At 43.8% G+C, this 13,478-nt stretch overlaps 1 protein-coding gene across 1 annotated transcript; it reads right to left on the bottom strand.

The window, feature by feature from the left end:
• Nucleotides 1-5,812: 5,812 nt before the first annotated feature.
• On the bottom strand, nucleotides 5,813-6,252 carry LOC148928584 (uncharacterized). The gene is made up of 2 exons (XM_089056714.1): nucleotides 6,208-6,252; nucleotides 5,813-6,121 (listed from the first exon to the last, which is right to left on the bottom strand). Exons 1-2 carry the CDS (start codon nucleotides 6,250-6,252, stop codon nucleotides 5,813-5,815), a joined length of 354 nt encoding a protein of 117 aa, XP_088912840.1.
• Between the last annotated feature and the right edge of the window lie 7,226 nt (nucleotides 6,253-13,478).

Here is a 13,478-nt window from a genome sequence, read left to right on the forward strand (position 1 = left end):
TCGCCTCCAGCTCGCTAATCACCACAATGGTGTTCGCGGGGTGAGATTTCTTCTTTTGGGACTTAGCAGTATGCTTTCCCTTCCTCTTCCTTTCCGCCTCATATCTCGTCTCCAAGGCCTCTGGAGAAATATCCTTCTCGGCTGGCAAAGTTTCCTGGACCTGGGGGATATCATCCCCTGTTTCCTCTATGTCCTCCAGCCTCAGGTTCTTGGCCCTGCCTGCCTCTGCCTCATCCTCCTGCTTTCTATTCCGACGGGACTGCCTCCTCGTTAACCTCTCATCTGTCGGGGTCCCTTGGTCATCAGTAGTGGTGTCGTCTACCACGACGATCTCAGTTTCTTTCTCCTCACTCTCTTTCTCGGCATCTTTTCCATCGCCGTCTCTTTCCTTTTCCTTCTCAACAGCCTCCTCATTAGCATTTTCTTCCTCCTCTGTCTCCTTCTCAACAACTTCCTCATCAACATCCCCACCTTCCTTCTCAGCCTTCTCATCACCAATTGCCTCACTCTCTTTATCTAGTCTATCCTCACTACCCTTCTCACCATCTAAAGCCTCCTCTACGTCCTGGTCTTCCATCTCTCCCACATCCCCTGTTGCTTCTCGCTCATCTTCCCCTGCTTTATCTCCCTCTTCACCACCTACACCCTCCCCCTTTTCCCCTTCGTCCCCTGACCCAGTGGCCTCTACATCCAGTGTTTCTTTTTGCTCAACTAGACTACCCCCTTCCTCCTCTCTTTCTGATTCCTCAGTATCCATCCTATCACTCTCCTCCTCTCCAGTTTCTTCTTTATTTACAGAGGACTCGGCTAGGGGCTCAGTTTTTGTTTGTGGAATAGTGTTTGGGGGGTTTGTCTCTTGGGTTAGGGTTTCGGGTTAAATTTGGGGGTTTTCTGGGTGTGGGCAAGGCTTGTGCAGTGGGTGTTTCGATTAAGGTTTTGGGCCTTGGTGGGATTGTAAGTGGGGTTAGGGCAGGAATTACCTCTTCTTGTTTCCGGCATGCCTCCGACATCTTGGCGAAGAACTTGCTCGCCTTCGGCTTTTTCCCATATTTCTTCATGAATTCCTATATGACTGATGAGTCTCGTTCTAAGCCTTGGTTACTGGTCAGTATAACGTGCTTTATTGGATAATATCTGCAAAATAGTTGCTAAAGTGTGCAGGTTGAGGTACTAAATTAGATGAAAAGGATTAGAAGGAATTCAGGTGAAAAAGCAGCAAAAGTGTACAAACTGGTCAGTATGAGAAAAAAGGTGCACACTAGCCAGGATGGATGCCACGGAACTGGACACGAGAAAGAAGGACTTGCTTGGAACAATCAACTACTAAAGAGGGGCAAAATTGTCATTTCGTATGAAGAGGCAGCCCTAGAAATTAGGGCAAGCCACCCTATAAATAGGAGTTGAACATAAGGAGGAATGACTTTTGACTTTTATCATCACTTTGAGAACACTTTTTGGGAGAATACCTCCATTAGCTCTAAGTTCCACTCTCTAAATCCAGCAGCCTGCCATGAAGATTCCGGCCACCAGCCGGCGGGGAGTCATCATGCCTGAATCATTCCAGCCACGGTAGTCCAGTTCCAGTTTCAGAAGAAGCCATCAGCCATTTACATGCTTTCTTTAAATGCTTTCTTAGTTTAAGAACTTTTTTTACTTGCATTTGTCTCGGATTTCAGTAGTTAATCTGTTTAAAGCATCTTTTGGTTTGAAAGTTTGAATGAAGTTAAGTTTTTATGGTTTTATTTGAGTTTCAGCTTTGTTATTGCTTTAAATCTCTCTAGTTAGCTAGATCTGATAGTTTTATGTTGTTTAAGTGCTTGAATCTGCCTAGCTTAGTTAGATCTAGTATTTCCAAAAGTGTTTACAAGTTTTAATATGGTTAAGTTTCTCAAAAATGCATGGAATTCGTTTCTGCTTGTTTCTGTCACCCTGTCCTGTTGACCAGTATGCGTAAATCTCAGTTTTTCTTGCGTTCGTTCTTGATTTCAAGTTAAATATTGCATTTACGAATTTTTGAGCTTGATCATTCATCAATGGAGTTTGTTAGATCTGGTTAGTTTAGCTTGGTGAAGAAGAAAATGTCACAATCAAAGATAAGTTGCTTTAGTTACTTTTTCCTTTTGAACTTGCACTTTTTTTCAGCTTTTCTGCAAACCCAGCAACCAATCTGCCAGCATGTCCTTTGATTCTCTTTATCTTTTGTCTAGCCATTTTCAGTAAGTTTCGTCTAGTAGCTTCTCATATGCATAACTAGGTGTCCAACTTTCACATTCACGTACACATCCAGTAGCATTAAGCATTTAGTTACCTACTGGTCAGTATAGGTAGAGTCTCATTTTAATTTTACGCCTAGGTAGAACTCAACCCCAAAAGCGTGGTAGCTAACCAACCCTTCCAAAATGTCTTTGCAATTGCACTTCGCCTACATCCATCTCTGTGGGATCAACCCTTACTCCACTATACTAGCCAGTAGAAGTGGGTTGAGGTATTTTTGTTGACAAGAGGTTTTAGGCACAGACCCAACGACACAACTAGGTCTAGTCACCCTCCTGGCCAGTTGACGCAGACACATAGAGTCGCCGCCCCTAATATAAAACGTCGTCTTGTCAAATGGCGCCGTTGCCGGGGATGGATGGCGTATCATGTGCTTTTGTTATGAATTTTGGTGTAAATATTGTAAATAAACTTTTTTTTTATTTTTTGTGTTCCGCAGTTTAAAGACACTGAGTCCAACTGGCTAAGGAGAGCAGGGGTAGATTCAGTCACCACTCATTCAGGATTAGCCACTGCCTTGCCTGTTGACTTGGATGCGAGCATTGAGGAAGATTGCTGCACAACCATCAAGAGTGAATCAGAATCAATATCCGCAGCTGAAGAGGAAGATGCTTCCAAGATGGCTGAGGGTCCGGACCTCGCATCTGAGGCAGTAGGAGATAAGAGCCCAACAGAACCGACAAGAGAACCAGAGGAGGAACCCGCCAAGCCAGTAGAGAAGGCGGAGTTTGAGAAAGTAGTGGAGACAAAACGCAAGGTTCCAACAGACCAGTTTGAGGCAGAAGTGTCAACCGTGATAAAGCCGAAAGTTGTGAAGAGAAAGTTGGTGCTAAAGGACGACCCGAAGGAGGAAAGGCAGAAACCGAAGTGCATATCGCAGAGGTGCATGGGGCGTGAAATGGCAAGGAATGCAGGGGCAACTACCGAATCTGAAGTGGTGGAGATCGCTAGCGAAGAAGAAGGGACTCCTACAAAACCTGGGGAGGATCCCGTCTTGACTACTACCCAGGAGGAAAGCCACCCAATTACAGATGCAGAATCGCCTGCCGCTACTGGCCAGGAAGAAGGGGATCCTACAAAACCTGGGGAGCACCTAACTGAAGGGCCAGAAGAGGAGGTGGTCATTGAAGCCAAAGAGAGCCAGCTTACTGCCCAGAAAGGTCCATTAGCATCCAAAAGCTTAAAGAAGGAGATCAAGAATCACAGGGAGGTCCTAACGGCCGTTATCATCAGAAAACTGGAACGATGGCCCAAACTGATCAGGAGCAAGGACCCCTCTAACCATCGTCTACGGCCCATGGAAAAGAGGAAAATCATAGGGACTTTCAAGAATCATAAGAAAAAGAGAATGACACCTCCGATGATGTACCACCTGAAATACCCAGCACAATAGCTACACAATGCACCTTCCCGAAGAGGAGCCGAAGGAAGCAATGACACACCCCCACACGGACCAGTTAGTTTTTCTTTTAGATTTTCGTAATTTTTAGTTTCTTTTCTATGTGTGTCAGTTTTACGTTTATGTGTTAATATGTTTGTGATAGCATGCGTATACCCCTTTTCATAACACTTAGCCTATTTCATAGTCTAAGTGTGAGAAGGCTGGGGTTTACACGAGATATGTGTTTAGGTTGTTTAGAAATTTTCATTCTGTTATGTGATTTTTGTTTGTTAAGTATTATATCTTCTCCCACTTAGCCTATTGCATAGTCTAAGTGTGAGAAGTTTTGTGGACATAGTATCTTTTGCATATCTAGTCTTTTGTTCTACTTTGTCTATAGGCTCTCTATGTTAGTTACTCTTCCCCCACTTAGCCTATTGCATAGTCTAAGTGTGAGAAGTTTTCATATATAGTATGTTTTCCATGTGTTATGTGTTTTTCTATGTTTTCTGTGTTTCTATGTGTTTGATACTAGCCGTCCTGTTTTCCACTTCACTGAGCTACTTGAGGGCAAGAAAGGATGAAGTGGGAGGGGGGAACCTAATGGCCAGTATAACTGTATATATGTGTTGTCACGTGTCGAGTCAGACCCTAGTAAGTCAGTTTAGGTTACGTTTTTTTTAGGATATGTGTTGAATGAACGGGCTTAAAACTCAACTATTTCAAACTGACGGTGAGGGGAATTGATGGAGATAAAGCATGCTAAACAATGGAAACCACCCCTCCCAGTAGATCCTAGTCAGTACAGATGATGCGAGTATGAGAGAAAAGCCCAAACTTAAGGCCAGATACGAAAGCACTTTTAAATGGTGAGTTAAAGGCCTAAAGTGGAACTACTTTCCGCTAAACACATAAAAAAAAGAGAGAAGAGTGGCTGCCACATGATGTCTAGGGAGAAGTGACCGCGTGTAGCAAAATCCTAAGGGCAGTAGGAAACCTCCCTCTAAAAAAAAAAATAAAAAAATCCCTTCCCTTAGAACCCTTTTTTTTCTAGGCCCTCTCCTTTAAACCCCGATATAACCCACTAGCCACTAGGACTGTGTGTATGAAAGGCATAAGGCAAGAAGCTACTGATCAAGAGCAGAGGCAGAGAACCAACTGGAGAAAGAAGCAAAAAATTGAAGAAAACTGACCAGGAAGAAATACTTGGTCCTAAAAAAAAAAAAAAAAAAAAAGTGAAAGAGAAAGTAGAAAAATGGAGAAAATGGCCTCAAAAATATTATCCAGACCACAAAAAAAGAGAAGAAGGAATAGGGTGGCTACGCCACAAAGGAGTCTACTGACCAGTTGGTGGTATGCTTTCGGCACTGCAGAGAGAAAAATAATTTATTTCGAGTTAGGTTTTAGGAGTTATGGGAATTTTAATTTAGGAGAGGGAAGTTAATTAGTTTTAGGGAAGTTATTTTAGGGGGAAAAAAAGGAAAATAAAAGGAAAATAAAAGAAAAGTAATAAAAGAAAAAGAAAAGGAAATAAAACAAAACGACATGATTGGCTGTAGGCGAACGGTCGCGTCCTGACGCAAGCAACCGTACGCCTCGCCAGCTTTTTGAAATTCGAAATTTTTTAACTTCTCCCTAATTTCTCTCCGCTTCCCTCGGACCGGATAATCCTCAACACTTAGTAAAAAACGAAATTTGCTGAACATCTGGGTCAAAGAGATAAGCTTTTCAAATTTGTGTTTACATCTAAATGTTTAAATATTCTTGGGAACTAACTGGTCTAGTCAGTTGATCGAAAATTTTACCCTATCTACCTGACCCAGTAATTTCTGAAAAATATTTAAACATGGCTTACTAGGCAATAGTGTAAGGTGTGTGGAGTGGAATTTCTTCCACTTCACACAACTCCGAGCTATCCCTAAATACCTTCACTCTATGACCATTAACAAGGAAAGGAACAGAGTTAGCATTGACTCCCTGAATTTCCACTGCTCCATGCGCTCGAATGCCAACAATTGTGTAAGGCCCTATCCATTTGGACTTCAGCTTTCCAGGCATGAGCTTGAACTTTGACTGAAAAAGGAGTACTTTCTGTCCGACCTGCGGCTCCTTGACCCGAAGGTTTTTGTCGTGCCAGAGTTTGGTTTTCTCCTTATATCACATGGTTGAATCATATGACTCCACCCTCAATTTCTCAAGCTCCTGCAGTTGCAGCTTCTTCTCTTCCGCACACGCATGAGCCTTCATATTCATTTCTTTGACTGCCCAATACGTCTTGTGTTCTATCTCCATGGGCAGGTGGCACATTTTTCCAAATACCAATCTGTAGGGTGACATTCTTATTGGTGTCTTATAAGCGGTTCTATAGGCCCAGAGAGCATCATCTAGACGCTTGCTCCAGTCCTTCCTTGAGGTATTCACCGTCTTCTCCAGGATGCTCTTGATCTCTCGATTTAAGATTTCAGCCTGCCCATTTGATTGGGGATGATACGGAGTAGATAACCGATGGTGGACTCCATATTTTCTCATCAGTGCTTCAATCGCCCTATTACAGAAGTGAGTTCCTTTATCTGAGATGATCGGTCGGGGAACTCCATATCGGTTGAATATACTGGCCTTTAGAAATGAAACTTCCTTCGCGTCGCTTGAACTTGTAGCCTTGGCCTCTATCCATTTGGACACGTAATCCACATCAACCAATATATATGTATTTCCATATGAAGATGGAAATGGGCCCATGAAGTCCATGCCCCAAACATCAAAGATCTCACAGAATATTATCGGAGTCTATGGCATCTCATCTCTCAAAGAAATCCCTCCGGTCAGTTGGCACCTATTGCAATTCTGGCAGAACTCATAAGCATCCCTATTCAACGAAGGCCAGTAGAAACCGCTATCCAGAATTTTCCTCACAGTTTTCCTTGGGCCGAAATGACCACCACATGCTAGTGCATGACAATGGTTTAGTACGTCTCTTTGCTCCCACACGGGAATACACCTTCTTATCACTTGATCTGAACCCATCTTCCAGAGGTATGGGTCATCCCAAAAGTAGTACTTGGATTCACTTTTAATTTTCATCCTCTGGGCCCTAGTGATTTCTTTTGAGGCAGGTAGTTCTCCAGTAACTAAATAATTTGCCAGGTATGCGAACCAGGGCTCATCATTCGGTTTGCCTTTCCGTTTCTCTGACTCCTCGGGCCCAGTTAATGCTAACACTGCTGCCCATCTGATGGGTCTAGTGGACCCTCCTAAGTAATAAAAATTTTCCTCTGGAAAAGCATCGGGTACGGCTTCCTCATCCTCTCCTTGGATAATTCTGCTTAAGTGGTCAGCCACTATATTCTCGGTCCCTCTCTTATCTCTGACTTCCCAGTTGAACTCTTGCAATAGCAACACCCATCTGATTAGCCTTGGCTTGGATTCCTTCTTGGCTAGGAGATATTTAATGGCTACATGGTCAGTGAACACTATTGCCCTCGACCCCAGTAGATATGGTCGGAATTTTTCAAATGAGTACACCACAGCCAACATCTCCTTCTCGGTAGTGTGTTCTTCTGGGCCTGGTTGAGAGTCTTTGATGCATAAAATATGACATAACTTTTTCCTTCGATCCTTTGGCCCAAAACCGCTCCTATTGCAAAGTCACTTGCGTCGCACATTACCTCGAAGGGGTAATCCCAGTTGGGCGAGCGGATTATCGGAACTGTGACCAGACGATCTTTGAGTAGCTGGAAGGCTTTTTTACACTTATCATCAAACTCAAACTCCACATCATTCTGGAGAAGTCTTGTCAAGGGCTGGGCGATTTTTGTGAAGTCTTTAATGAACCTTCGGTAGAACCCTGCATTCCCCAAGAATCCTCGAATATCCTTCTGATTCGTTGGGTGTGGAAGCTTAGAGATTACCGCCACCTTTGCTTGATCTACCTCGATGCCCCTCTCAGACACAACATGTCCTAGTACTATCCCCTCCTTGACCATAAAATGACATTTCTCATAGTTTAGCACCAGGTTCTTCTTCCTGCATCTCCAAAACAACATCCAGGTGCCCCAGGCAAGTCTCGAAAGAATCTCCATATATGGTGAAATCATCCATAAAAATTTCTATGCAGTCCTCCAGTAAATCCGAGAAAATGCTCATCATGCATCCCTGAAATGTCCCAGGTACGTTGCACTGACCAAAAGGCATTCTCCGGTAGGCGTATGTTCCAAAGGGGCAGGTAAATGTGGTTTTCTACTGATCGTCCGGATTGACATAGATTTGGAAGTATCCACTATAGCCGTCTAGAAAACAGAAGTATTGCTTTCCCGCCAACCTTTCCAGCATTTGGTCGATAAAGGGTAGCGGGAAATGATCCTTGCGTGTGGCCGCATTGAGTTTCCGGTAGTCTATGCACATTCTCCACCCTGTGACTAACCTTGTGGGCACAAGCTCGTTGCGGTCATTCACGACTACTTGTATTCCTGATTTCTTCGGCACCATGTGAACAGGACTCTCCCACTCACTATCGGGAATGGAGTATATGATTCCCAGGGCCAGCAGTTTCAATACTTCCTTTAAGACTTCCTCTCTCATGTTGGGATTGAGTTTCCTCTGGAGATCCCGGTGTGCCTTGGCTCCCTCCTCCAAACGGATGTGGTGCATACACAGATCGGGACTGATCCCCACTAGGTCAGATAGGTCCACCCTATTGCTTTTTGGTTCCTCCCCAGCACTTCCAATAACTTGACTTCTTGCTCCTGGGTCAGAAGGCTGTTGATTATGACAGGAAAAGATTCGCCTTCACCTAGGTAGGCGTACTTCAGACCTGGAGGAAGGTTCTTCAACTCTTTCTTTGGAGGGGGTACTTCAGGGGGCAACGGGTTCTTCTCCATACCTTTCTTGACCAGCTCGTCCAACTCTGGCAACTTTTCCATACTGGCCAGTTGGACTGATCCTTTGGACCCGGGGGATCCTGCTTTGCCACAGAAGTCCATTATTTCATTTGTGATTTCTTCATCAGATAGCCCTTGCTTAATAACTGCTTCACACCATCCTGCAACTTCTTTCTCATAGATTCGGTCATCTCCGAGGCATCAACTTATTCCTGCAATAGTTCGGTCTCAAGAAACTCCTGGACCAAGGGGTTAATGACATCAACAAAATGGAGGTTTTCCACGTCAAGTGGTTTCCTCATAGCTTCATCAATGCTAAAAGTGAATTTCTCCCCATTATAATCTAAACAGATGGTGCCATCAAAAACATCAATTATAGTCTTAGTGGTCCTCAAAAATGGTCTTCCTAAAAGAACGCCACTACACTCAGTAGTTTCATTGTCACTCATTTTTATCACATGGAAATCAGCAGGGTACAGAAATCATGAACTTTTACTATCACATTTTCTAACACTCCTTCAGTGCTAATGCATGATCTATCAGCTAACTGGATTACCACTTTCGTATCAGTCATTCTTGCTCCTACCAGTTTTTTTATATGGAAAGCGGTAACACATTAATAGATGCATCTAAATCACACATAGCATGCTCGACTCTGATACCTCCTATAGTGATAGGTAAGGTAAACATACCTGGGTCAGTTTGCTTCGATGGCATTATCCTCTTCTGAATTACCGCAGATACATTCTCCCCGATCACGATCTTACCATTGGATTTTGCTTTTCCCGCAATGAACTCCTTAATGAATTTGATGAATGGGGTCAGCTTCAAAGCCTCCAGGAACGGGAGATTGATCTCCAGTTTTCCAAAGATCTCCATGAAATCCACGGGGTTGTCCTTTTTCTTCCTGGCATCCCCTCGGTAGGGAAAAGGTTTCACCCTCTTTGTTGCGTTGGTAGGATCTTCCTTAGAGGGTTCTTCCGCCTCTCATTTCTCTTTTTCAATTTCCACCTCAGGCTCCGGGTCTAAGAAATATGGGTTAGCCATTCGAGGTAAAGGTCCTCCCAAATCACCGGCTTGGATATCATCCTCTGCTCTAACTTCTTCTTTTTGCTGGACCGGGTGGATAACATCCTCGCTCATCGGCACTGGCATTTCATCATTTACCTTCAGCTTGGGTCCTTCATATGCTTTCCCAGATCTCATGGTAACCTGGCTGATATTTGCCTTTTCTGGTGGCTTCACTGAGGCTGGAATTCTCCCTTCATTTTCTCGCATGTCGCTCAGGGACGTCGCGATCTGAGATAATTGCTTCAACATCAGATCCATCGCGGCCTTGTGTTCCTGCTTAACATCCTGGAGCTTGTGGACTACGTCTTTATTGGCCAGTAAGTTGTTCTGCATGTGCTGTTAAGAACTCACTAGGTCATGGACCATATCATATAGATTCCCCTGGGGCCTGGAGTTCGGTTGACTGCCACTTGGCCCTCGACCATGATTTGGCCCACTCCCTTGGTGCGGGCGAAAGTTTCCTTGACCTCCTTGGTTGTTGTTGTACTGATTCCCTGGCCCCTGATAGTTGTTGTTCCTCTGGTGTGGGGGTACATATGAGTTTCCCTGGTTATTTTGATTCCTATTGTTCCAGTTAGGCTGATTTCCTTGACCTCCTTGACTCCAATTACCTTGTCCTCCTTGATTCCAGTTGCCATGTCCTTCTTGATTCCTTCCGGACCAGTTGGATTGGTTCCCTTGGTTTCCTTCTGAGTTGGTAATCTGGAGTTGAGGGTTTTGATTCCCATCGGACCACCTGAAGCATGGATTGTCCCTCCACGGAGCTTCTTTAATTTTCCACTGGTTCTAATTACTGCCTTGATTATTTTGGTTCCAATTTCCCACAACATTTATATGGGCTGGACAATCCATCCCTCCTTGAGATCCGCAACAACTGTAAACATCCTCTGGACCCAGTGCTTGTTTATCTTTTTTTGTTGGACCCGGTGAGTCTGAAAGGCTACATGTTTTCTCTCGGTCAACGTATGTAATTGGGAGTGTATCCAACTGATCAGAAAGTGATTCCTGACCCAGCTGAGTCGTTGGTACGACAACCGGGACCTGACTTCAAACAAGTTTCCTCAACCCACTTCTACTGATTAGTATAGTGGAGGTAAGGGTCGAATCCCACAAGGATGGACACGTTCGGATAACTGCGGTGACTTTCCTGGGTGTTTTTGGTTAGCTACCACGCTGGGGTTGAGAATTTACCTAGGCAAGAAATAAAGATGGTACTCTACTGACTAGTTGGCGTGAAAATAACAGGCATGTGGTTGTGTTCGTGAAAATAGGGGACAAAGTGTCTCAGAGGTATACGAAAAGTAGACAGTTACTAAAAGGGGAAATTTAGACAACAAGATATATCTGGTGGCTGGTTGGTTTTCTGACAAGTCTGGAAGGTACAACTGAAAAGTAGGGGACAAAAGTAAAAGTAACTTAAAAGTAAAGTGGTCCAAACTAAAGTTGATTTTGACGTTTTCTTCTTCACCAAGTATTAACAGAAATCATATGAACATAAACACCATAACTAAACTCAGATTCATAACTTCAAACTCAAGATCCATAGATTAAAATGCTCAAACTTAAAATGAACGGCGAAACTGCAGTTTACCTCTACTGACTAACATGCAAGGTGGTGATTATAATGCAGAACGAAAGACTCATGCACGAAAATTAGACTAAAACATAACTACAACCTCAGGTCAACAACTCCAGATAAGACAACGCTTAGAAGTTAAAAGCAACGACTAGATCTAACTTTCCTAGGCAGAATGAAGCAAACTTGAACCAAAGGGACATTCGGAATAGAAATTTCATAATTAAAACGTTTGGATCTTCACCAAGTACTTCCAAAGGCAACAAAGATAAATGTTTGCATAGATCCAACGAAGAAAGCAAGTAAAGATTAAACTAGAAAGCGAGTAACGATTGTTTTTGCCACTTCGGGCGGTGAAACTGCTATACTACTACGACGAACTGGCTGGAACGGTGGGATGATGACTACTCCGGTAGACTCTTGGACGTCAAATGACCATAGCTGTGGCGAGGAACGAGAGATTGGATAATGCTGAAGGACTGGTCTTCTAGAGAGAATTCTACGAAGTGTGTATGAGAACCGAGAACTTGGAACTCCCAACCGAACTCTCTTCTTCTCTCTCCAAGTGGCTTCTTTTATAGGGAGGCTTTCCCTTGCTTTTAGGGTAGACTTCCTTCACGTTTTGACTTTTCTGCCCTTGTTAATGATCATCCCAGCTATCCTTCTTCTCCATCTCGAGCCTTTTCTCTGGCATGCATCCTGGTCAGTATTGCACCCTTCTAGCGCCCTTTTCACTTACGTCACCTAAATCGTCTCCTACTGATTTGGATCCCTTAATCCTGCACACTTGAGCAACTGTTTTGCAGATAATACATGCATTTCACGACATACTGACCAGTAACCAAGGCTTGGAATACGACTTATCAAACTGCTCACACTTACCACATGCTTGTCCTCAAGCGTGAAGACAAACAAAAAGAAATAAGTCGAATTCGAGCCTGGTTACTCCCCCTGACCGACTCTACCTAACTAGACTTAAGACTCTGACGCAAAGTAAAAGAAAACAAACAACGACACAAACACATAACACATATAATTAACTTAAACACATAGAACATGCTATATTTTCAACCACCCCTCCCCTCGAGATCAGGTGCAATCCGGCCTTAGGCAGCCTTGAACTTCCGCCGCCCCCCTTTTCCTCCCCAGTCAGTATATCTGCTTGTCAGGATCACCCAATCCTAAGCCAAACACTGGGTTCACTCAGTCACTCATTCCTCACAGGGGATGTTAGGACTGTTTTCTCTCAATGCTAAACCACAGATGTTTCGGACTCAGATCTCACGTGCAGCTCCTGAAGGTCTTTAAGGCTTGTAACGGGGCTATTGGTTTGTAATGTTTGGGGTAGTTGTTCCTAAGGCTCTAAGGTTAAAAAACTAACTACTTATTTGATGAGGGAGAACTGTGTGTATTCGGGCTTCTGGCTAGGGCTTCTTCTTTGGCTGGACAATTTCTGACGTTGGCTTCCAACTGGTCAGTAGCTTCCTTGTGGCTTCGCCACCCTTATTCCTTCTTCCTCCTTTCTCTTTTTATGGTCAAGTATCTGCGACCATTTTCTTCAGTTTTCTTTCCTGTGGCTTTGCCACCCTTATACCTTCTTCTATTTTTTTTGGATTTGGAATTTTTTCAGATCGATTTTCTCCTTCTTTCTTTGATTTTCTTTTCTTCAGCTGGTTTCTTTTGTATGTCCTCCTGGGCAGTTACCTCCTTGCCTTATGCCTTGCACACACACAGTTCCAGTGGTTGATGGGTTATTTCGGGGTATAGATCAGGTTAGAAAATGGGGTTCTAAGGATAGGGTTTTTTTTTTTGGGGGGGGGGGGGGCGGGGGGGTTTCCTACTGCCTTCAGGGTTTGCTACACGCGGTCACTTGCCCTAGACATCATGTGGTAGCCACTCTACTTTTTCTTCAGTGTTTAGTGGAAAGCAGTTCCACTTTGGGGCTTCTAACTCACCTTTTAAGAGGGCTTTCGTATCTGACCTAAGGGATGGGTTTTTCCTTCATACTTGCATCATCTATACTGACTAGGGGTTACTGGAGGGGATGGTTTCTGTTTTTCGGCATGCCTTATCTCCCTCAATTCCCTTCACCATCAGTTCGAGGCAGTTGAGTTTTAAGCCCATTCATTAAAAAAAAAACACATAACACATAATTCCTAGACCTAAACAAAACCTAAAAAAAAACTAACATGCACTGACTCAAATAACACATACATACATGTCATACTCGCCATTTGCTCCCCCCTCTCACTTCACAAGTGTCTGCCCCAGATACGGGCTGTGAAGTGAAAATTGGGAA

Source organism: Salvia hispanica, chromosome 4, assembly GCF_029641045.1.
Source record: "Salvia hispanica isolate PSC_SH4W2 chromosome 4, Shi_PSC_v1, whole genome shotgun sequence".
Lineage (NCBI taxonomy): Eukaryota > Viridiplantae > Streptophyta > Magnoliopsida > Lamiales > Lamiaceae > Salvia > Salvia hispanica.

Excerpts from the sequence above, each read along its gene's own strand:
- LOC148928584 (XM_089056714.1), bottom strand. The coding sequence starts at position 6,252 with ATGGAGTTCCCCGACCGATCATCTCAGATAAAGGAACTCACTTCT. Across the intron at positions 6,122-6,207 it reads AGATAAAGGAACTCACTTCT|GCTGAAATCTTAAATCGAGA; the intron begins GTAATAGGGCGA and ends TCAAATGGGCAG.